Source organism: Buceros rhinoceros, unplaced genomic scaffold, assembly GCF_000710305.1.
Source record: "Buceros rhinoceros silvestris isolate BGI_N320 unplaced genomic scaffold, ASM71030v1 scaffold15652, whole genome shotgun sequence".
NCBI classification, from domain to species: domain Eukaryota; kingdom Metazoa; phylum Chordata; class Aves; order Bucerotiformes; family Bucerotidae; genus Buceros; species Buceros rhinoceros.
Genome location: NW_010397587.1, coordinates 6,611 through 32,768, shown reverse-complemented (window position 1 = coordinate 32,768; position 26,158 = coordinate 6,611). Strand labels below are relative to the sequence as shown.

The 26,158-nt window shown below is 38.0% G+C and overlaps 1 protein-coding gene across 1 annotated transcript in view; it reads right to left on the bottom strand.

Annotated features, from left to right (window-relative positions):
- The window catches only part of LOC104502350 (utrophin-like), a gene marked incomplete at both ends in the record, with an annotated part of 74,270 nt that extends 48,775 nt beyond the window's left edge, over nt 1–25,495 (bottom strand). Inside the window, 6 exons of the mRNA XM_010146314.1 lie at nt 5,101–5,175; nt 6,149–6,210; nt 17,585–17,645; nt 21,840–21,918; nt 23,233–23,379; nt 25,227–25,495. Coding sequence (XP_010144616.1) covers nt 5,101–5,175; nt 6,149–6,210; nt 17,585–17,645; nt 21,840–21,918; nt 23,233–23,379; nt 25,227–25,495 — 693 coding nt within the window. The remainder of the gene's footprint in view (nt 1–5,100; nt 5,176–6,148; nt 6,211–17,584; nt 17,646–21,839; nt 21,919–23,232; nt 23,380–25,226) is intronic.
- Nucleotides 25,496–26,158: the final 663 nt, after the last annotated feature.

Here is a 26,158-nt window from a genome sequence, read left to right as displayed (position 1 = left end):
ACAGGCATATTTAAAAAGGAAATCCCCACCCCATCAATACACCCACAATACAACACTAATTTTTTGAGGGGTGAAGCAAGGAGGGTAAAGCCAGGTGCAAAATTATAACATGCTGATCCAGACACAGAAATACTTCACTCAGGAGAGATGGAACCTTTTCAGGCTTTTACTTCCTGACCTACAGGGGAAAAAACCAAACAAACTCAAAGTGAATGCAACCAATTTTCTTTATTTTTTGTTTGTCTGGGTTTTTTACCCAATCTGTTTTTTTAAGGTACTTAATGGTAGGCTAAAAGGAGGTAAGTAGCTTTCAAAACAGACTGACAGCACCTAAAACCTGCTCTTTTTAAACACAATGAGAACCTGGAATTCTTTGGAATAGCAGAAAATTGTAGCCTTTGGGCTTGGCTTAACATAACCATCCCTGAACTGAAAACAGCAATTCAACAGACACTAGAGTAAGCCTGCTAACTTCTTGTCTTGATCTGCTGGCAGTAAGATCTCACGTTCACATTTCTGCCAAAGGATTCTTGAGGGAATTGGGAGAGCTACTTTCAGTATTTCCACACTAAAATGAAACTCTGCTGTTCTACTAATGCAAATTAAACAAAACTTACACTTTTGGTTGATACCATTCATGGAGAATAACCAGAGGAAATTACTTCCATCCCCGCTTTCTTCAGCACTCACCTGGTTGAATGAACTTTGCGTACAGACAGTTAACATGTCATGGTAAGATTTACCCACTAGCAGTGCCCCGGCTGATGTAAAGAGAGATTATTTTGTCTTTATAACTCTATTTGTGAAAGTTTTAAAATAAATGGTGCTTATGCATATGTGGAAAAGCTAACCTGAGACTCACATGCCATTGCTGGCATGAAGGCTACTGTACACAGCTTTTAGCGCACTTTTGCAATACTATTCTACATCTGCTCAAATGTGCTGAATGATCAGTCCTGCTGTTAACCAGCAAATGCACACAAGGGTCATTTCTTTTTTTGCAGTGAGGAGACTTTCCCAAAGGAAAACTATAAACAGAAACCACATCATTCAGCACAGTTCAAGCAGATGTCAGTGACTGACTCAGGAGCAAGTAATGACATGCAGCTGCTAATGGCAAATTTGAGGCTGCTGTAACCTCAGAGAAAACCAATCGGCATTGCTATGGAGCTTTTGTAATAGAAAGACCTTGTGAATGACAGCAGTTCCTGCAAAAGACCGCATGGCTGAGGGAAGCCTATGCAGCTCTTGCTCTTAGTCTGGTGTGCCTTAGTGTTCGTTCCTTAGTCTTGTGTGGTTGATATTCCTATTGGCATTCTTAAACATTGAAACACCTAGAGGAGCTCAGCAACAGAATTCTGCACACACATGCTGGTTTTGATTCCTTTTTCCCTTCCAGTACTACACTTCATTATCTGGGGCAACATAATTTCTTGAAAATGAGCTAAGGCATGCTGCACGAGGCTAAAATACAGTCGGGGCTTGGTGTCACGTAGCTGCCCAGTACAACCGCAACACAGGATGCTCTCTCTGGCCCCGTTCGTCTTCTGCTACAGGGGGAAATTACATCTCAGTGTATCTGCCCCACATAAACTGAGACAGAGAAGCTAAGAATTTGGTTTTATCCAACCTGCAACCTTTCTCAGTTTCCTGCAAAATAAATACACGTAGGTACACAGACACATATTGGTCTCTGCAGGAATCTACCTTCCAAAAAAGGAACAAGATGAAACATGACTCTATTTTCCCACTTCTAAAAGAGGGTGGGGGCCGTAAGGGGGAATAACTTCCCCAGAGCACTGGTTTTTTGACACTTACCAAGACTAAAGGCTCAGAATAGAGATTTGGCATCAGCAAAGTTTTCCAAAATACATTTCTCAAATTACAGACTCCTGAATCTGCTTGTGTAGCACTAATACTGTATTAGCAGTCCTCACTGTAAAGTCAAAATCTATCAGGTGCAAGTGAGACCGTGCATCCTGCTCCAGCTGTGCCCTTGGAGTACTCATCAAAGAGGCCTTTGCTGTTATACACACACTGCGGGTGTGACAGCAATTTGTCACATTTTACGGTTCACAATGACCTAATTTTCTAGTGATTTGTTTTGACATTCTCCTTGCCTTAGCAGGTAAGCCTTTCTGAAGCATTCTGCATCCAAACACCTCAAACAGCTATCCACGGTTAAAATTACAGGAAATACAATGGAAGACTAAAGTTACTTAGACCAGAGAATGAATGGCAGGAGCACGAAGATGACGTTTTCCTTACCTTAAAACAAAACCAGCATGAAATATAAGTCAAGAAAATGCCAAGCAATTCTAGGTAGGGCTTAACCACTCTCCCCTTCCTTAGAGAGGAGGTGCTAGCACATGCTGTATTTTGGCTATTTCAGAAGCCATTTGCAGACAGATTCAGGCTGAGAACCATCACAGTCAAAAGGAATTTGACCTATTCCCTGGCAAGAAATAATCAGCTAAGCAAACAATGACAAAAGAAACAGCACTGATTACACTTTTGAAGGTGGTCTTAAAATTGTGCCAGATCACAATGAGTTCCTGTTCACAGACAAAAAATTATTGTAGCATTTAGCTTTGTGGATAATCTGCCATATCTTTCCTGTAATAAAGACAAAGATTTTTTTTGGCTGTTGTTTCCTCCCATGAGGCAGAGATGGAGCAAACAGCTTCATAAATAATGAAGCAGATTGGACCTGTAGAGATGACAGCTCTACTCCTAGTTCTTTCAAACTGGAATACACTCTTTAGTTCTTACTCCTTCCATATCCCTCCCCTGAAACTGGAGACAATATCCACTTTGATAGGAGGGCACTTTTGAAATTCGTGAATGAGTAAAACTAACCATAGCAGTTATTACAGAAAATTTACATATTTTGCAGTAAAAGCACGAGCAGGAAGTATGTTCCTCCTCACAGATTATTAGAAGTAATGAAAGTGAAGTTTGTTCTATACAGGTCACTAGACAATCTGTATGCCTGTCAGAAACAGGCAGCATGATTAGCATCCATCACATGCAGGTTTTTTTTTTTTCACTCTTCCCTGAGGAGCAGCATGCACAAGGAGAATTTTACTTTGCTTTCTGGTTTCTCGTTTTGCTTTTGTTTTTTAGGTAGAAGTTGATGCATACTTTAAACCCTGTGCACTGGTAAGCAGAAAGGTCATCATGTGCTTTAGTCTTGATGAGAGATGAAACTATAGCCTTGGGTGGGACTATATCTCTTGCACAGAGAAGCACTATCCTATGCCAAAGAAATACAGCTTTTATTTCAAGACTGTCACAATATTTCAGAGGGCAGGTTCTGGTTTCTTCCAAAATGTAAGACCTTGAACCCAAGATCTCAATTTGAAATTCTGTGAGAAGCCAGCACAGCATCTGAAGAAGAGGTGACAAGTACTCCTGAGAGTCTGTGCTCTTGCACAGATGCATTCTAGCTTTCTAGAGCAGCTAGCTACCACTTCAGGCAGAGCTTCATGTGGTATAATGCATATCTGAAGTCCAGCCAAGAAGCTACTGTCAAGATCAGACTGTTGTCTTCTACGCTGGAAGGAAAACTACCTGGGGAGTGGGAAGGGACCTCTCTTTGTGCAATTGCTTCCTTGCCTGCATCTTTAGGACAGCTTTGCCCTTGTGTTCCTACTCAGACTGCAGTACTATACACCCTGCAGGGCTGAAAAGTCCTTCCACAGCAAGGAATCCTGAATTTAAATAAGAAAATTTGGTAATGTTGTACAACTTTTTTACACCAGCTGTTGTCAAGACCTTTCAAAAGGTCTAAAATCTGTATATTTGAATACAGATTTTCTTTTCTATTTGCAGTCCTAATAATATTTAAAATTCATATTCTCATCATCTCTATAACAGAATTTTTTGCACTCCTTTCTTTCGGTACACATTAAACTCCCCAGTTCTACATTTCAGCTATTTTTCTTCCACACACCCTCTCTTCTCTGCTTTCTTACAAAATCTCACTTCCTTCTAAGCTTTTGCCCTTTCAGTTATATTCCTTGTCTTCATGTCTTGCCTCTCTATAATGTAAAGCACCTCTGTACTACGTCAAACTATTAGTTCAATCCCATTTCCCTAAAATAAACATTGAGCAGTTAGCTAGCTCAGCTCCCCCTCTCATCCTGAGTCTCAAGAGTAATGCAGAAATACTAATGACAGGATGATTCCAAAGGGTACTCAGAGTTTGCTCTGCACCGAACCAGAGCCCTCAGAACCGAAGAGCCCAGAACTCCAGTGTGATACTTGCTGTGTGACTCAGATAAGTCTCAAGACACCTATCCTTTCCTGGGGATGAAATCTATGTGCTCTTCAGAGTGCACTGCTGTTGAATTATCAGATTGCTTAAGAACAGGGACAAATGCCAACACAGGTCTGGGCAGGGCATCCAATGTGCTTATTAAATGCGTTATTATTTCCTATCTAAATTTAAGACCCTTTCCCACATCCCCAATACATATACACATAGTGTTATTTCTAACAACAGTAGTCTGTTTTGTCCTAGTAGCTTTTTGTCATTAAAATGTACATCAATACCAACTACCTATAACCAACCATGCAGATCTGTATCCTTTGTCTTCACACTTTGAGTGGCCTGAGCAACTCTGAACTGAAATTCATGCAGCAAGATACTCTCTCTGAGAGGAAGGAATATTTTTGAAGTTGTTTCTAGCAGCAGTAAATGCTTATAAAAAATGGAGTAGAACTCTCTAAAATATAATGAAATACTTGAGATTATGTAAAAGGTCAGGATATTAGTTCATATCATTTATCATTGGTTTGTATCAGCTTGCATCAGGAACAGGATGCAATAGTCAAGAGGTCAAATATTTTCCTATCGCTTCTCAGAGTATTCTTAGTGAGCATATTTCTACTTACCTGCTGTACTCTTTTTCCATTAATCGAGTTACTTGGAATAATGACACGTACTGTTGGCAATTCTTCCTACCACTTTCTTGGTGGACAGTCTCTCAAGGTTGTATCTGGTCCCTTGTTAACATTAATGCCGTTAAGACTTAAGCTGACCCTCCCTTCCCCAAGTACCGTAGAGAAACAATCTGTCTCAAAGGCCAAACTCACAGCACAGTGCTTTCTGCAGTCTTCGGATTTTGATGGCTGTACGATAGGCAGAGAAGCGTACATTGTTCAAGTCAGCTGAAAGAGCAGAACAGAAATACGAACAGCTCTAAGAACAGAGTCTGTAATATTCCTTTACATACAAATTTTCACATTTTCGAAGAAGCGTTATACCCCTACTCTCCTTTGAAATGAATTGATAGGATATATGAAAAAAATAAACTAAGAAGCTGGGACCTCAGTCCAATCCACCTGCAAGGAAAGCCTCCTGACTCTGACAGTTCAGGGCCTTCAGAGATTAGCACACCAGAAATCCTGACACTATCTTGGCACATGTAATACATATTAAGCAGTGTTAAGTAGCTTCCAGACAAGTGCTCAAATGCAGTATGTTTCTCAAATAATTTACAACTCCATCAGACGACATGGAAACAGAGGGTAGCAAAGGTTGCAGTAACAGAGAAAAAAAATGGCTTTTTAAGCTATAATTTCTGTGCCATGACTTTGCAAACAGTGTTTTGAAGGGGACAGTCAGATTGGCATAAGACCTATTTTAGATACTGATGGGTATAGTAACATTTTTTCCTCAATATTATTTTACCCTTTCACTCCTTAGAAAGTGAGATTTCACAGTAAATGTAGATGTTGGCAGGGCACATTGAACTAGTTATACCATAACATGGTCTAGCGTTTATGGAAAGCATAGCTGCTCTGATTTATTACAAAAATTAGTTCCTTGCAAACTGGCATTCTGCTTTACACTCGCAGACAGCCTCCATCATTGGACAATCCCTCCTGGATTTAAAAAGAAATAAACATCATATTGCATTAAAGCATAGAGTCAGAGCATACTGTTCAGAATTAATATTATTGAAAAGCGATACACACGATGTGATCGAGGCAGAAGGTTTCGTGCAAAGTGTGCCTCATCACAAAGTGGGAAATGCTGTTAACACAGTTCACAGCAGCTAGGATGTGGTCAGCCTACAAATGCAGCTTTTAATCTTGGAGTGAACATCACATAATGGTTTATTTTAAGAAATGCACTCACCTAAGGACTGGAAGAGATCAGTCATTTTAGGATGATCCCAACAGGTTGTCTGTGTCTCATGACTACAAAGGAATGATGTAAGAAAGTTTCAGACAATGCACATACAGACTTCCAAAGAAGAAAACAATGAAGATGTTCTGATATTAAGTCACAAGAAACACCTCAGCTCTTTAGTTAAAATGCATTATCTGTACCACTCAGTTGCTTGATTTTTCAATCACAAAGTTAGACAGACAATAGCCCAACCATATTTAACAATATTTACTTTTGATTCTAAGTGCGTCTCTACGAATTGAACTCTGATCCAGCAGCCAAGAGCACACTAATAAGGTGAAAATGAAAAATTCCCTGCTGCTGGTCGTAGCACAATAAAAATATTTGTAAAAAAACTTTGACAATAAAAAGTATTGAAGTTTTATGTCAAACTTCATTACATACCTGAACATGTATAAGAATACATACAATGATTTTAAGTTTTACTTTAAACATACTTAATGTAAAGCCTGATCACATGCCCAAATCAATAGGTATTTTGATTTCGGGGGTGTGTTCTACACTAGTGCTCACAGAACAGTGATTCTATAGGCATCATCACTTAACCCACCATTTAGCACTGCTCTTTCAGTTCACCAAGGTTTAATGCATGCAGCTATAGGGGTCAAAACGTGGATTACGTCAGGTCTACCAAAATCTCCAATTCCTTTCCACAAGCCACGTTTTACTTGTATTTATCAATATCACTTGCTGGAATGACTGCACATTTCTTGCCTCCCAAAGTATTTACAATTGAATTAGATTTGTAAGAAAGTTAGAGAAGTTGTGCTAAAAAAAAAAATCATAGTATTCTCTTTAAAAGTTAATGAGGAAAAAGAAATAAGCTAGGTTAGCATATCTAACAGTAATGAGCAGAGACTATCACTTATTTCACCTTTCTTTCTGTTTAAAAATTTTTAACGTACACTTTTTTTCCACATATAGATATAATTGGTTGTAAATAGTGACTTTAAATGCCACCTTGCCATTAAATGTAGTGGGCTCTACCTTCAGTTGGTATATATAAATGACTGTACCTCACTGGGTGCACCACTATTTATTGTCACCAATTTTTTTCTTGAATTGAGAAGCTAGCCAAGAATGAAACCTTTTATGCTAGGTCTTATAAAAATTGAGATAGGACCCTACTCCAAAGAGCTGCAGAGAAAGGACAGGTCCCACAAAGGAGAGGCAGGCTCCAAAAGTGCATGCTCAGGACCCTTCTTTACATTACCCTTCAAGATACAGCAGTGAAAAGTGCATGCACTAGGTCTCTGCACAGGGCATATGATCCCCACTTCACATTCATTCCATACACCAGTGTGACCTTTCCAGCTTTGAGTCTGCTCTAGGTCTCCAAAGTCAGTTTTCTGCCTGTCATTGGGCTTAATTCTGCCAAGGGTCTCACTTGTGTATCTGGAACCATCGACTTTGTGAGGTGTTTTTTCATGGAAGTTCATAGAAAAAACATGTATCTCCTACTAATGCAGTAGGTATAAATCTTCTTTTCCCACTTTGTGATTATTCCCCAGTAGAAAACTGGAAGGAGGGAGAAGCCTTGCATATGATTACATTTAAACAAGAGAGATTTATATAACACGCAATCAAGGTTACATCTTCTGTTAGATCTTCATTGACTCCAAAACACTGTAGTAAACCTTACCCAATGTAGAAGAACACTGAAGTATATCTTTACATCTGAACACATTTCTACTGAACTGAAACTTATTTGGTTCCAGTTTGATAACATCATCACATGAATTGCATTCACATTTCAAATTCCAAATGAGGTGGTCAAGGCTCTGATACGAACTCCAAAGCAGAGGCATTACCAGTATCTAAATCAGTGGTTTTTTCAGTTTCTAGAAAGACACTTTTAAATCACTATGTTTAAAGCACTATGTTTATCCTTGTCCAGAACAGTCATTTTAAAAAAAAAATAGCTTGACAATTATTTCCCTGGAAGGCACACCAATAAATCTTCATGAAGCCAACAATAACAACGAAAGGATCTATCTGGGTTTGGTGCTGTGCCAAGGTAAAGGCAACTGAGTGCCCAGCATTCTCAAAAACCCTACTATACAAAAAGACTGCACATTAGAAAAAAGAACATACACAGTTTCAGTAAATAGGAACAGAAAATACAATGCAATGGTTTGTACAGATCAACTTATTCAATACCCTAAAAACTAGCCCTAATGCTGCCAAATTTCTGCACTATCATGTTAAGTGGGATGCCACCATTTTAATGTTGACCATTAGAACTGAATTCTGTTTTCAAAGTCTAAGGCAAACTGCTTCACCACAGTGAAACACCAAACTTTCCTGACCAAGAATCCCACCTCCCCACAAAAAATAAGCAAACCCACAAACAAAAAATAAGGGGGGAAAAAAAAAAGGACCAACTAGTTTGATTTTACTATCAACATAAAAACATAAGTGAAAAGGATTTCTCAGGATTTTCTGAGGAAAAAACTCTTAACTAAAACGCCTTCAAACTTCTATGTTAAAGTAAATACAGGTGGCAGTACTGTGACAGAAACTTTAAATATGATTATATATAAAAATATATTTCACTATTTAAATGCTGAAATATTAATGCAAACACTTCACTGAATTGCAGCCTTTATTTCTCAGTTCGCTATTTCCTGACGTTAAAAAACATGCTTCCGTTATATGAAGAAGTCTATTTCCTATTCGTGTGGTGCTGCAAGTATCTCACCTGGGAAGCACAGCAGAATTGCAAAGGTCTATTAGCAAAAAATGTCTCTCTACACTAACAACAATGGATCAATAACAGAGTTGATTTGAACTTCCTATTTTCTTGCAATAAATTATTAAATTTTGCTAGGTCCAGACAAGTTTTCTCTTTTGTTTATTAAAAAAGAAGAAAAAAACAGTTAAGTACTTGGATAAATGCTTACTTTTTCCCCCTCCAGAAATATACTGACATACTTCAGTACACACCTGTAATGCTTAATTAGGATGTGGTTAGATAAACTGGAATCTAAATTGCGGTTACAAGCAATTTATAAACCCGTATGCAATGAAACAGAGCTGATATTACCAATCAGACTTTTTTCTTTAATCAAGTGTCCAAGATTTAAGAACAACCAAAAGTTTCATTATTGAAATTGTATGCTTTAAGCACATAGTTTCAGTAATGGCTTAATTTGAAAGACTAAAAAACCACTTTGTGACAACATGTGATGCAAATATGATGTTATTTTTTCTATTTCATGTGTGCTTAACATGTCCAGAAAAAAGTGAGTCATCCAAAAATCTCTGTACTCTGCATTATCATTTTGTTTCTCCATGTAATGTCAAATACCTGAACAGCTAAATCTTCTCTTTACAGAAAAACATGGAACATGAAATCTATACCTAATAAAATAATGACCTCGAAATAATTTTATGTTTTAATTTTTATTAGAAAGAGAAATACATTTGTGCTAGACTGTGTACAGACTAATCATCTAGTGGAATGAAAAGGGACAAGAGAGAACCCTTTCACCGAGGCTTGTCCAGAATTATCTACAAGTCAGCACCACCTAACAGCTGCTAAGTGACCACACAAAGTGAACATGATTGTGCCAGGCTCACCCCAAAACACCTAGCGAGAAAACATCTGTAACAGCTGAGCAATGCCATACAAGGATCCAGCAGAGAAGAACAACGGGCTCAGTGAGGGAATCACCAGCTCAAGAGTCCATTCAAGTCAAAGGAGGCAGCAATGCCACTGCTGCAGGCAGGGCCACTACCACTACCAAGTATATTCCATGGACAGGCTTAATTTCAGACAGAAGACACCAAAGCCAAACTACTTCAGACAGAGCTGAGGAAAAATAAATGTAAAGTGCAAATTTTAAAATATAAATATAAAACTGGGGGAGAAAGGAAACATCAGTCTCAACAGCGATATTTCTTAATGCAAGGTTTTGTTTGATAACACCATGATATGCAGGGATTTCTATGTGGATATAAATTGATTTTCACAAGAAAAAAATGGGTGTGCAGATAACCTTCCTATGCTACAAATAAAACTGCCAGAGAAAGGTGTCATTTTATTAGACACTTCAAACAGGAGGCATGCAAGACAAAGTGCTTCTGGTGACCTGGTTTGTGAAACAGCTCTTTGAAGCAAGATCCGTCTTTCTCTGCTGCACCTTCAGTAGCTTTCATGTTATTAATGCAAGATTAACGCAAGCAGATTAAGCGCTAAGAAATGCACTCAGAAACTTTACAGTACTAGATGGTTTCTGATGAAACGGGGAGATATTTCCGACCAGGATCTCACAGTTCCTTTTTATACAAGTCCATGACATAGCAACCTATGCTAAAATACACACCACAGCAGTTAAAACTGCCTGTCATTTTTATGGGCAAGTTATTTCCCAGACAGTAAAAGCAGACTTGGACGTTCCCCTGCTCCTCAGATACCTCATTTGGTAAACACAAATAACATATGAGATATCAGACCTTCAAGACCAAGGAAATTGAGAAACAAAAGATGTCACAGTTTCTTTGAATGTATTTTACATGTACACGTCAAATATGTCATCCTTAGAGCAAAGGACCAAACATTGCTAATTACCAGAGTTGCTGAAACAAGGTAAGCAACTAAAACAGTATGCAATTTATTCACAGAAGTGCTCCAGTCATTTTCTGAAGATTTCCAGAGAAAATAATTTTACTACATCACAAAGAGAGCTCCAACTTGATTCCTCTGGAGGCCATAACTTCTGGTGTAGAATGAGATGGTTTGTTTTTACCTTAGAGACAAGAAGCCTTCAGGAAATTCAGTCCTGATAGCACCTATGTGCTAAGAATGTGAAAAAATGCCATTTTCTGTGTTTTTCCATAGAAAACAATCTGTAATTCCCCATGATGGAAAGCTAAGCCTCCAGAGAAGCTAATGGAAATCGAAATTTGGAATAATGCTGAAGCTAGATGGGAAAAAAACCCCAACAACTTTACATGATATCTTGTGAAATACACGAGAAGTTTATCATTTTTAGACATCTCACTGAAGTTTAGAAGAGACTCAAAACAAGCATTTAACCAAGAGCAGACAATTCTACAGAGCTTTCCACCCCTGTTACAACTACTGTGGCAGTTCCAGGTCACAGTGACATGCCAAGGAGCACCTTCTCTTGCAAGTACTCTACTAACTTCACAAAGATCTACTTGTAGAGGAAGGTGATACCTATGTCGAATCGAAGTGAACAACAGTTGTGGTCGTTACTCATCTTGCATGTAGATGACACGCGATAAAAAGAACTTTTCAAGGTCTACAGGTTACGAGATTTCTTTCTGCACAGTGGCTGGTGTAAGAAGGGATTTCTGCTACAACAGAAGTGAGCAGGGCAGTAACCTAAGTGGTGTGAACATGGTATGTCTTCCCACATGGTTCAGTCAGGGAAGGATTAAAGCATTTCACTGACTGAAACACAAGAGAATTCATTCCGCATTAGTATTTTTTTGTTGTTGTTAGTATCAAAAGACTGATTTATTCAGGTTAAGAGTCTCATAGGTCTTTTCTGCCAAAACTTGCTGACATAAGCCACACAGTATAACGTGCATTACATGACAAAACAGTGTAATTTTAAGTCTAAATGCATTTGTGTGCATTTCACTAACTAAAAACGAACATTATAACTCTAAAATATTCCAAATTAAAAACCTACATGTTAATGAAGTGCTCTAACGCTTAAACAACAAACATTTAGCCTTACAATGTTTCTGATGCATTATGTTTGCTGGCAGCTTTCTAATTATAATTGGCAAAGATAACCCATGTTAAAAAACACTCTCTGGTTGTAAATAAAGACTGAGAAACAGTTAGGATGTCATTTAACCTATGATGTCTAGAAATAACAGTCCTGATGAAATCAATGGAGTAAGTTGTACAACTGAAGGTTGTTGGCTCCCACGGAGTTGTGAAAAATAAAATTAGTTTGTTCTTTGTCTACAAGAAGGAAAACTAGAGCCACGTTTGTGGATTTTTTTAGCATGGACAAGGCCTCTGTGTGTGTTGATAATCATTTGCAAACACCACAAGAGCAGACAGGGTACTCTGGAGTTATGTTAAGTAGCTTTCTGTTGCTGTAGTCATTTGCACAAAACATTACCTGAAATCGGGATCATTAATGATCACTAACAAATCAACAGCACTCAGAACTCTGCTACCCTTGCCAAATTTCATACGGAGTAACAACATTCCCACTTCCTAAATACGTCATAGTGTTTTATCTAGATATCATATAGTTTGGTTTTGTTTTTTTTTTTTTTAAGCCCGTTAGAAAATACTGGTCTGTGGTGAAAAAGAGTTGGCATAATGCATTTGAAGGGTAATGCATATTAGAGTGTGGTGGAGTAATTTATATGCAGATATTTTGAAACTCCTCCAGCGAAAATCTACTACAGCATTTCCTTATTAGAAAGTGAAGACCAGCACAGAAACTGGTAACTGAAGAAACTCTCAAAAACTGAAACCTGTATTATCTCTTTTTGCAAATTATTTATTGTTTTCCCTTTTGAGGAAAATACTTCTTGATACTTACAGGATTATTGAAATAACTAGAATATGAAAAAAAAGTTAAGTTTCCAAGATGCAATAGTTCTTCCCCCTCTTCCCCACACAGCCACAAACCAAACATCAGGAAAGACTTCCTGAACAGTCTTGGAAAAAAATGGAGAAGCAGAAAGCATTTTATTCCTGTCCCCCACAAAGATGAACATAATACTGCAGGTGATAAAATGGGGTTTTTAAAGTGCTGATGATGTCAGCCTCCTTGCAGGATTGCAGAAAAGTAACCAGGGCAACTATGGAGTTTGATATTGATCTATTTAGTGATTACATAAAGAAATTACTCTCCCTGGTAATGCCCTGCATGAGATTAAACTCACTGTGACCTTTTCTGTATTACCCTTTTGTTTCTTCTGCACACTACAAACATCTAATAATTTATAGCATTGAAAGTACACAGCTCAGGAACACTTAAATTACAGTTAAAAGAGCAACAGTGAAAAATACCAAGGTAATTACGTTTTCTGCCCATACTTTTCAGTTCATTGTGTTTTCCTCAAAGATGTCTAACAACCATACAAAGCATCTCCTTTCTTCTGTTTCTCTTTAGAATGCATTTATTGAAGTGCTACATAATATAGGCTTCAGCTTAATTTTCTGTTACAGAGGCCAAGCATGTCTGTCTTGTGTGATTCAAGTAGTTATAAATGAACTATGGCAGAGAACTTCCCTTAGTAAATCTTAAACCTACATGTGAAACACACATTCGATGGCAAGTTTGCCATAGTTTCTGTCCAAACTTTGTAGTTTTAGTACCAAAAGTGCATTAGTAAATAACGTGCCTGCTGTGCTGTATCCCCCTCCATACTGCCCATTAGCCTATTCTCTTTCATGAAGTATGAAAGACTAAGCTTAACAGCATCGATATTCATGTTTTCATTGATTGAATTCTACTACATCAGAGATGACTCAGACTACAGAAACACAAAAACTTCTACCAATTGTCATTAAGAAAAAAATCAAATAGTAGATAAAAAGTACAGAAAATCACATCGGAGGAAAAGCCATTTGTCAAATTTGGTTTACACAGTAAGACAATTCAAGAGGAGAAAAGACACAGGCTAAATCATGTGTGGGGGTTCAGTTCAGCTGAGTTACCTGCCACAGCTCAGAGCACATACACCTTGATAAACCTGGCTCACTGAATTATAATCTGTCCTCCAGCCAAGCAGAACAGTCACTCCTTTCTAAAATGACCCCAACCCAGACTGCCTCTGGCTGAATTTATAGGGCAGAGGAGTTTGTACACTGGCTTTTTAGTAGTTCACATACTTCCATTAACTGATTAATGCAACCCCAGAAAGGGCAGACATGTCAACCATTAGTAAATGGGGTGAGGAGAACAAATTGGTCTCCAAAGCCGCCACGGTGTGCTGGCACACTAAGGACCTCTTCCTCTGACACTTCTCTCTATGCGTGTAAATGCAAGTTACCTCTGGCATCAGGAAACAGAATAAATGCTGCTCATCTGCACATACAGAAGTCTTGCATAATTTTAACATTCTCCTTACAGATTCATTGCTACCTAAAGTGCTTCCTCCTGCTTTCTCAGCTGCAGTTCCCTAATTTTTTTTTTAAATCTCCACTCTCTTGTGCAATAAAACTGCAAAGACTGCAGTATTTTTTTGTTAAATACTCATCTTACCAGAGGTACAACTACATCATCATCTGCAGCTATGTCAGTTTCTGTATATTTTACATTTCTTATTCAAGGACACTCATGAAAAGCAATTGAAATGAAGTAAAAATACGAATTTATGGTTGTCTAAGAAGAGGGTATGTTCTTATTCAGAATTAAAATAGCCTGATTTCAATTAGCGCTTATTTCCCTTTCAAAACTAATTTAAAATAAGCTTTAATTTTTCAGCCACGAATCACAGAATCATACTTTTATTGTCCTTGTTCTGCTGCTTTTCTTCCTCATCCCATAAAATGAAACACTGGTACCTTAAACCTCCTCTCTGAACATACAAGTCTTGCTGTAAAGACAGTAAATATAATTGCTCTTGAATGGTAGAGTTATTGAGACTCTTCATAACTGTTCTTTCTATTCGTATTGTGGCTAACAAAGGCACCTCATTCAAACAGGTTAGTAAAATTAAACAAAAAAGAAAATTAGGTTTATCTTTGCCTCTTTCCCAGAATCTCTTGCTATATAAACAAACACTACTAACTCCTGTTGACTGTTCTATTGAATTGTATTACAAAAGCTCATGTAATCACTCCAATCAAATAAGGTTTTGTGTCAGCATTGTTTTCCTCTCTTCTTTAAACCATACTTGAAATTAGGGAATAGACAAAGACTTAAAAGAATATTGAAAGCTAAGAGTACCCTCCAGCCTGATCATACCAAAACAAATGAAATTCAGAATCAGCTCTTTTGAGCTTTATTTTCCACAACTCTGCCTTTTCTCCAGCTGCTGCTGCCAACATTGAAGTTTAGATCAGGAAGCAATAAGAAATGAATGAAACTGCCACGGTCAGTCTGCTTGTCAGACCCTGGAGCTACTGAAATTCAGTATTCCCCCTCAAGCTTTTTAAAATAAATAAATCCTACTGGTTACATGTAACATCATTCTTCTCTTTCAAGACACAAGAATCAAGACATTCCTTCAGCAGCATGTATCACGTTGAAAGTTGGGAAAGATTACTAGAAAAGTCTTCTTTGGAATGCAGTAGTTAATTCTGTTGACTTCATTAACTTCTGTTGACTTAATCCTCAAAATAAACCAGGGATCTCTGGTTCTATAAAGACCTCGAGCCTCAGAGAACTTGCCCTACACTTCATGTTATCAAACTTCATGTTCAAGTCCATTAGAACAACTTCTGAGGGATGCTGAGGTTTGTTTCTCAGCCCCGCCTGACTTCATTCACTGCTATCACAGCAGCCAACATACTGCTATCAGAGCAAGCCCACAGTATCAGTGGATACTTTGCCACAAAGTTGTGTGATTGCAGGATTGCACCTAGTGCCACACTGGAAAGACTTACTTCCTTCTGAACTAGTAACGTTAAAAAGATTTCTCGAAAACTGAATTCTGGCTAAAGGGAGGCAAAGGAGATGCCCAAAACCTCAAAAAAAATATTATGAAGCATGAGAAAAGATATGCACGTGAAATACTTGTATTAAAAAATCTTTGCTTTGCTCAGAACAGCTTTAATCTCAGTCCGTTCCATCTGTCATGGTGGTAGAACTATCCATCCTATCCTTATCCTCCAGCTCTGAATGTATCTGCGAGCTCTGCAGGCCAACTTGCATCTGGTAAACCTTCCCAACTTCAGCTATCAGCTCTGATCAGACAGAGCAGGAATCTGAATTGCCATCTTTCAACGTCACTGAGGACATATCCACAACAAGACGACTGTTTGCTTCCTCTGTAGTTTGATAATTCAGTGTTTTCTTTGAATTACTGCTGTAGGTGTGATAATTTTAGTTTCACTGCAGCCTGTGTCTGGGTAGTGTGTATGCTTCCACATCCAACCTCTGCCCTCTCCTCTTCCACTAAAGAGGGGGCTGAGGGAGGACATTGTCCTCCAGCACTTCACAGCATTCTGTTGCCTCCTGCCAAACTTCTCAGCAGAAGCACGAATGCTTTTACACAGAATTCAAGGATCCTGAGTTACTCATTCACAACCTTTAAAAAAAAATTAATCTTCAGATCACAGTTTAAAAACAACTGTCACACCTCAAGAATGATGACAACAGATTTGATCGACACAGATTTACCATTACCTGAATTCAAAGCTCTCAAGCACTCAAATCGTTTGAAGCACAAAATGCGGCTCTCAGATTTATGACAGAGCAATAGGCAATAGTACAAAGTCCTCGCTGATGTTCTTTCAGAAAGAATCATTTGCATATCCAATTCATGGTCATCCTACAGACCTAAGCACCCTACCTGTTTTCCAGACTCAAACTGGTAACATTTTAACAAAGATTTCCTTCAGTCTGAAATGAACTGCATTGGGTCTGCCTTACTATACACTGTACCTTCTTAAAATGTCATTTATCTGTCTGGCAGAAAGCCATCCTTCTCTCAAAAGCTGCAATTTTTGGCCTTTAAAGTATTGGCAAACAGTACATAAATACTGATGGAATGAGAAAATCCAAGGTAAGGTTTCCTCCGAATAGAACGCATCAAAATCTCTGTATCTACATAACTAAGTATTTCTTATTATTTTCAAAATAAGTATATCAACCATTCCTCTTGGTAACCAAGGTATTTGTACAATTTTAATTTTAACATAAATATTGACAAATTTACCATAATATCAAGCACCATAAAAACTTCTATAATGTAAAGAAAATGACATAAGGACAGTCAACACATTTCAACAAACTTCTGAAGGTAGTTTGCACAAAACGATGAATGGGCTCCATAGGTATTAGTCACCACTGTTCTGCTATAGGTTATAAACCTTGCATTTTAAAATACATGATGTATTCAGCCTTTTTCCCTTTACAGTTCCTACTCTGGATGAGCTACACACGTAAGAACAAGCCTAGTTTGAATACTGATACTGTATTACACTGGAGCGTTCCTGCTGTTTCCTACCTGTTTGAGCAGCGTTTTTAGTTAGGGTTTGCAATTGATTTCTTTTTACATATTTCTAAATTATACAGTATGCAAAGCAAGAAACATGGAAATATATAATATATTTTCAGTAGTAGTAGTAGTATATGCAGCATAATACTATCCGGAGAAACTTTCGGTAACTTTTTTAGTTATTACTTAGACTTAGGTTTTCCTGCCAAGTTATGGTGATAAGACGCTCTGTTGTGCTTAAGGTAAAAAGAATCAAGGCAAACTTACTTGATATAATAGGGCACTTTATTATGTGAAACAGATCTCTGCCATGGAAACTGTACTGAGGCTGAGGAAATAAAGAGAAGGTAATTATTAGAAAACACCTGTCAAATAATAATAGTAATAATAAAAATCTATCTTTATTTATTTATTTTACCATTAAAACACTTAGAATAAATTAAATGGGAACCATGCAAATTTTCCAGACAATTTTTAGTAATTAGAAAATCAGCTGGAGAAAACAACGGCAATCTATCATGACAATGCTAGGCGTCTATTTGACACCAAGCTGGAAACAAAACAAATGTGGTGATTCTGCTTCAAAGAAGGATCATAAATTCTGAGCAAGCAAGCTAACCACCCAGGGAAAATAGAGATACTGGTTCTCCTGCTTCCATAGAATTATCATCAGTTAGGTTTTGAAAAGAAATGCTTCTACTACTATAACTAATGCCCTGCAAAAGAACAAAAATGAGAAATATCAACCTTATTTTATTAGTTACAACACTTAGCTCCTATGTGCAACTCAAATTTAATGTTGATTAACACTTTATGACCACCAGAAAAGGCATAAAAATTTCATAGCTTATAAATTTAAGAAACACTAATGTACTGAAAGACAAATTAACTGTGAAGTGTATTTGGGAAAATACGGGAACTAAGTAAACCATATTATTCATTGGAAAAAATAAAGAAAATTCCATACCAATATTTAAAGAAGAAAATAACATTTGCAATAAAGAGGTAGGTAAAGAAAATACACAGTAAAGGCTAGATGCTCGAATAGACGTGGTTAACTAAAAAATAATCCTTTTGCATTCATAGTTCAATTGCAATTTGGCACCTGTGGTGGATCCAGTACTGCCATGTTAATTACGTCAGTTAACTAAGAAGAAAAATCTGATCACAGTTTGCTTTAGTATGATTTACATGCTATGACAGACTATAAGATATTCTGTGCTGACTCATATGTGGACTAAACAACATAATAAATTAAATTGTTAATTATTACAGATCGAGTCATAATCTGATTAGGAAGAATCTTTCTAAAAACATTGCCAGTTCTCTACTGCATGAAACTCTGCAAAATGAAATTCCCATTCTTTTCTTAAAAACATTTTCTCAGTGAAAACTGAACAGAGTAGTTATTGATCCTGGCACTCACTTGCAGGTATTCATAAGGCTGGACACCACCCAGACCTGCTTTGAGCAGGCCACAAAGACCTAGGCTATTTGTTAGGCAACATGTGGAGTCAGTACTCCGTGGATGTTCATGGATTCTTCTAATAAGACATATGAGAAACACAACAGAGAGGAATGGATTGTGGGCCTTAGAAAATAGATGAATTTCGGGAAGAAAACCAAGTTATTGTTTCTTAAGGCAGGAGACAGCAAATTAATCTTTTTGCAAAGAAAAATGGATTAAAACAATTCTTCATCTTTATTTGTATTATCTGTGTAAAACCTGATAGGTAACTAACTTTCAAGGAGTTAAGGTTCTATCTCAAAAGTGCTAAAAAAGCAATCAAATTCTGCCTACCTCTGATGGGAGGGAAAAAATAGCTCAGCAAAGAGAGGGATCATAGATTGTAGTGTAGTACACTTGATAAAGCGTACTGCTTTACCTCAGCCTCCTACTGCAGGACATTTTAGGAAAGGCCAATGTCCTATTTGTTTCCTAATCATCAAAAATATTCTGAAGCACTTTCTTAGTGATGGTCTGGATAAATCCATGTAAAATTGGTGTTCCAAGAACTCCCAACAGTAGTATTAAATGGTGCCTTGTGTCTCTTTTCTAGACTCCCCTTTCCCATGAAAGGTTGGACCAGGTGATCTTCTGAGGTCCCTTCAAACCTCAACTATTCTATGACTCCAATGAACAGGTAGAAATACGTGTTTTGCTAGCACAAATTACTGATTAAATGAGAACTGGACCTAGTCAGCTGACAATGCTACGATGGCAAGCTATGGTCTCTTGTTAGGATTTGGAGGAAGGTAGGTGAGGTAAATTAAAAATAGCTGCTGTCAAAAGAGAACAGTTAAAAACCTCTCTTCTAACTCAGAAGTGCAACCTTGGAGATAAATATTTGCATGAGACATACATATCATAACCTCAGGTTTAGGAGTTTCAGATTATTTTATTAAGACTATTGCTCTACTTATTCCTCACAGTTAGAAGTAATTTATGGCTTCTAAAAAGGTTTGAAAAATTTGATTTAGAATATGCACTATTTCAACCTGTCAGGATAAACCCTTCATTGTTCCAGATTTAATGATTTTTTTATTACTTTCCTTTTGAAGTTACTGTCCCTCACTTTCTTTTAACAGACTTTATACGAAGTTGTAGGTATTAAGTTCTGTAACTCTGTCTTAAAAGAGACTTTTTCTCCCTAGGAAGTTTTTGCTATAGTTTGTGTGGGGAAGGAGGTTGGTTCTTTTTTTTTTTTTAAACAAATAATTTAAATAAATATCTGCATATTATTCGGTTTTGCAGGACTGTGATACTTGGCTACAGCTCTTTGCAGATCTACCAACATGCTTCCCGGAAAACTTCCCTCCTTGAGTTTTGTAGGTAATGTAAACTGAATGTCCCCTTAAGGGTGGAGAAGATGCCCTAGCAAGGCTAAGGCATGCTGATAAGGCAATGCATAGTCTCTTTGGACATAATTCTATGAAGGTTTTATCCAGCAAACAAGCTAGTTCACCACTCAGTCTTGTGAATGCAGTTATTTGATGTGTCATGCTATAAGCCAAATCAAAGAAATTATCCAGGTCAAGGCAAGCGAAACTAGCCAACATTGCCTGGCAAGCTTCCTTATTCTACAGTGGACTTTTCCCACTGATTTCCTCCACCCCTACCCCTCCAGATCAATCACCAGAACATTTGCATTGGTTCAGGTGAGGAGAGATGAACAGCCTTAACAGTGGCACAGGACTGAAGTCAGGAACATCCAAACCAGCTTCTTTACATTGCTTCCTAGTATGCTTTCACATTACACCAACTAGACTGACTAATCTACCAAACAGTTAATCTGGCATTTTTCAACAGCACCAAAGGTATCACTCAATCTATACTATTTTCAGCAAATTATTACATAGGTGTACTGTCCAGGTCAAGGTTACAGATTTGAGATTGGAAGAGAAACAAAACCACTATGGCAAGATTATAAACGACTTTTCATTGAGCTAAAAAACCAAGAAGTCAAATACTTTTGAAGTTACTTGTTTGTTCTGTCAACTTAAACACAGAACAAAGTGGCTCCAGGAATCATTATTTTGAATAAAAACTGTAATATTTTAAATACACTGCATCTTGCTTATAATGATGCTTACTGACAAACTAGTTGTCAACATAAAACACCACAGTTATCATGTAACTCAAGAAATAAAAAAGTAATTCTTTCAAATTATATTAGCTGTTTAGCTATACAGGGACATGCAGCAGTAGAGAACTTGTGGGACAGAGCTGCTCATGTTTATGTTCACTTCTCAACTCCTCCAACAATTTTAGCTCCATTTTTTAAAGCCGTCAGTTAAAAAACAGACCGATGATTGAGTTAATACTTTGTATCATGAGCTCTGACGATGGCTGATAGGCTAGAAAGTCAGAAAATCATCATGGATCTTGATATCACAACTTACCTATCTGTAACAAGTAAGGCAAATGAGAACAAAGGAGCAAAAGCATTTTGCCTTTTTAGCCTATGGGAGATTGTAGACATATCTCTAAAACTTTCACTAAATAGAAAAAGATGCAAGGATGGATGTCAACAGTAAGTGACGCAGGTTTGCTTTTCTCATCCCTTTATTTGAAATTCCAGAAATGTATGACACAAAGCCTTTAATAATTAAAAAAAAAAATCCAAGTACATCTTCCTTTGTGTCATTCCAGCAAGTGTGGAAGAGTGAGGAAACTGAGGAAACAGGTAGCAGGTGATGAGGAGGAGTGATTACGAGCACATAAAGATTCTGGAACAGCCAAAGGTCAGAACTTGCAACAAACAGAGGACAAAGAATAAAGCAATGAGGGGTGCAACCATAACTCAGCAAGATATTGCAGTCATCCCCAAGGGATTCTCACACCAGTGAGAGTGTCAGTGGAGTTATGAAGATGAACCATCCCTAAAAAAACAGGGGGGTAGATTATGATATAGAAGAGGAACTCTCTGTTGCTCAAGCCACACAGAAGTGTGGAACAAAGAGCAGCCAGTGTCGGAGGAAGCCATCGTATCTCACATGCATCTTAATTCAAGGAACTTACTGGAAAGAAAGTGCTGTGATGCAGGTCCAAAATCTCGGTGTGCCTCCTGTAACTGTTTAAGGCGATCCTCTACAGACACCTACACGTAAACACACATACACAAATTTTATATTGCATTTATTTTGTAACACCAGGGCCACAACGCACTTATCTCACATCCAGCTATTCAAAGCTATTTTTTTTCTTTCATTTGCTTGATGAAAGTCATGTTCATATCTTCAAGTGTTCTCCTGCAAGTGCAGCAGATCAATTACAAACAATAGCCGTTTCATGGTGACTATAGCTGGCCACTGAAGTTTCTGACCTCCTCCCAACCCTTCCACTGTCCCAATTTCCATAGTCAGCAGGTCTCAGTTTGATTGCATTGATCTCACAGCTGCCTTTCCAGCACAGAGCCATTTTGGAAGATTCCACTTCACTGGCTGACATGACTCTCCCCTGGTTTATTAATTGAAACTGCACTAGCACTCTCAGCAGAAGTCTGTCTGCCTAGTTAACTCAAGCTGAGAGGACACAAAAGGAAAAACACCCAATATCAAATTACATTAAGAAAGGGTAGGACTAATACAAATAGTTTTGCCTCTCAGAAGCAACTGATTCAAAACTACTAGCCCAGCAGCTCATGAGGAGGTTTTGGAAATTCAGTCCCACTCAAGCTAGAGAGGCAACAGATCTTCCATCCTTCCCCCCAATTCTTTCAGACACTTAATATCTCTGTTAGAAACCAGGTAAAGAAATAAAGAGCTGCTGACTTGCAATAAGTATTTACTATCAAAAGAAGAGTGTGAGAGTGCAAAAATAAGTGAACTCTAATGTATCCACTGCAAAACTGCATAAGTTTGAGCTGTAATCAGGCACATTGATTTACCTTTTTCAGATCACTGAAGCACACTAATCATAACTAAGCAATATGAATCTCTCTCAGAGCATACCCTCTCCTGGTTTTTAATGCCAGAAGTGCTATTGCTCACATCTTGTTACAGCTCTACTAATACTTAAGTCACTTTAAGTGAAATTCCACGCAGAAACTGAGCATTCAAAACCAAACTAAAACAGTTTTCACAGGAGCTGGAAAACACAACAGAAATATGTACACCAATTTTCAGTAACAATGCTTTATGCAGTAAAAATACTGCTATAAGACATATAAAAAACCATGCAGCAATAGTTCCCACCAGCCTCCAGAAATTTATGTAGTCTCCCAAGTCAGGAAACAGCTCGATAGGACAAGCTACAAAAGGAAAGACAGCTGCCATTGCTGCTTTGCTACCACTAAGGTAACACCTTAAAGGTAGAAATAATGAACGAATGGAAATAATGCATCTTTTAAGAGCACATAAGAAAGTGAAAAGCACCCCTCCCCCCCACCTACTGTACACATTCAGAAGAACACCTGTAAAAGTTTCCATCGCATATTAAGGTCATCCAGTTGACGAGACATCTTTAATGATGGATAAAGGTCAAGTGGAGACAGCTGACTGGACAAATCATTCACTGTTTTAACTTTCAAGTTGATGGGAGCAATTTCTTCTCTAAAAGTCTAAAAGAGTAAGAAACATACATTTATGTTGAAGACATCTGAGCAGCACAAAAGCCACCGTAAACTCAACATGATGCTCACTTGCCCAGTGTGGCAGGTTATGCTAAACAACTGTACACAGCCCAGTTTCTTCTCTGGCCAAGAAACTTCAGTCACTTCAATATTCTTAACTTATTCATATCCATCTTTAGAGAAACACATATGAAATTTACTCAAATGTCCATATCCGAACTGTGACCTTAAAACAATTTCAACGAGTTTTTTAATGGTGCCATATGGCTTTAGAGCTTTTCTTTCAAAAAAGAAATACACAATGCTCTAATAGGAGCTTTACCAGTATCCAGCCTGTCAAATGTTCTTCAGAAAAAAAAAATGTGGTCAGTAACTACAGTTTTCCAACATTAAGCAGGTGACAACTCAATTTAAACACTATTATTGAATTAGCAAAGCATGAAGGAATGTATCTTCTGAGGAAAAGGAGTACATTGTTTCACCTGATTAGCACTGTAGAATAAAACCATTACAATGATTAAAAAGAAAAATGTTTGAATTAAACAGAACTAAATACAATATTCAGACAAAATTGACGCAAGTTTTAGTTACAACTGAAAAGATGCACCAAATGTCTTTCCTGCTGTCAGCAGTTAATTATTCAATCCTATAAACAGCTTGATTGAACACCATGAAACAAGCCAAAAAAACCTGGAAAAAAAGATTTTCTTCGGACAATTCAATTATTTACCTCCCTTCAAAATCTCTTTTGTCAGACCCAGGAACAGAAGGAACCTACCGGCAAGACAGAAATGTTTGGCTTCTGGACAGCCAGCAGGCCCCTATTACTTCAGCATGTCTCAGTTTTTTCACAGCAGTAAAAGTCTAAAAGAATTTCCTTTACGTTTTACAGAAAAAGCCATCAAGATTCGACAAATTGCTTCTTAAAATTAGAACAAAGAGCTATTCAGCATCAGTATCTTATTGCTTGCTTTAGTATCTATGTTAAAATAAAAGAGCAGGAGGAGGAGGTGCATTATTCTTCTGAAATCAACAGCAGTCTGAATATAAATCAGCTTTCACTGCCTTTGTTTTAAAGATTTTGTTTCCATTAAACCTGACAGTAACAACGAAGTTTGGAGAATGAGGATGTTTCCATTGATATAAGTGAAGTAACACATCTCTGTTAATTTCATGAGTCCACAGGCTGTGTATAGCTGTGTATACACAGAGGGTCCCTACCCTAACCATGCAGCAGCTAAGCAGCCATGCCTTGGCGTGCTGAGCCCTGCCAAATTTTCACTCGTACAAGCTAAAATAGACAACAGGCATGTGAAGTTTGTGAACATTAAGGAACAGAAATTGAAACTGTATATATTTCTGTATGACTGAAACTAAATGTTTTTCTAAGAAAGCTATACATGTTGGCCAAAAAGATCTGACAGCTCACCACTCCTAAAAAGGAGGGGAGCCTACTGTCAACTGCCAAGACGATTACCGACTCAGCTCGCTCATACTCCAGTGCCTAGGCAAGGCTCTAAATGTACCCGTGGCCTAACTATGGATTAGACAGTATTTCTAGGGGGAAAGTATTTAAATCCTACAAGTTTTTTGTCATTTAATGAATACGTACCTGTAGCTTGCTGATCACATCTGCTTACGCGATCACAGCTGACACAGTGAATGAGGCACACAGCTGCACTTTGAGACCTCAAATCTAGTCTCCAAGAGCACTTTACACTGTACATGAGAATTTGACTATGCAGTGTACATGTATCTAGCATGACTAGGGGTAGTAGAATTGAGGGGTCCAAACTGCACAAAAGCCAAATATTTCCTAGGAGTTCCACACTTACTGTAGTTTTCTCGATGTGATCTGGTAATGAATCTATGAGCAAGTCCCCCACAGGTTTCCAGCCATTCCTCACATTTTCAGCCTCCTTCAAGTCAGCATCGAGGTCATCCATGGCACACTGCAGGTCCTTCAGTTTTTCTAATGCTTTGTCCACTTGCTTCTGCCAGATACTGGCACTGGCATTTAGGTTCTCCCATTTCTCTTTTACCTCTGATGACTGCTTACGCATAGCTTTGGCAATCCTCATGGCTCTCTCCTCAGGGGTCAACTCTGCAGAGGGAAAGAAAAGTTACACTTTATTTCTTTTCTTATTCATGTCTAATTAATAATAAACGATCATATTTCCCAACTGGAAGCTGCAATAAGGAATCTGGGGACCATTTCATGTAGAAAGAATAAGAACAGTGTTTTGTTCCTGGTTCACTTACCACTACCTTTCATGTTAGCACCAGGATGTCTTCTCTTACTATTCACTAGCAAAAAACAAGGTGTACTGAGTACCGTGTGGTGAGTGGTTCTGCAGCTCTGCATCCATTTTGCTGTGTTAAGTCCTAAACAGCTGGTTTAAATAGGTTTTGCAAATCTAAAAATGTTCAGCGAACCTGTTGACTGAAAAAGAGCCAAGCTTTGGTCCACTATTTCCCATAGACTTCAGGGTTTCATGTCTAAATCCCAAACAACACAGCAACCATGGAAATCTCGTTCATGTTAGCTGTCACTGAATAAGCAAAGCCAAAGTGGACAAATACACGGCCTCAGGATGTAGTCACAGGAGATGATACCGATTATTTCAGTAAATTGCTTACATTTAAATCCGCAGTCCTTGGTAAGTCTGCAAGACATTGAGCACAACTCCACACCACAGACATTCCTCAGCCCTCTGACAACAAGAATCGAGTAGGCTGGTAGCTTATCTCCTTTTCCACAACAGAT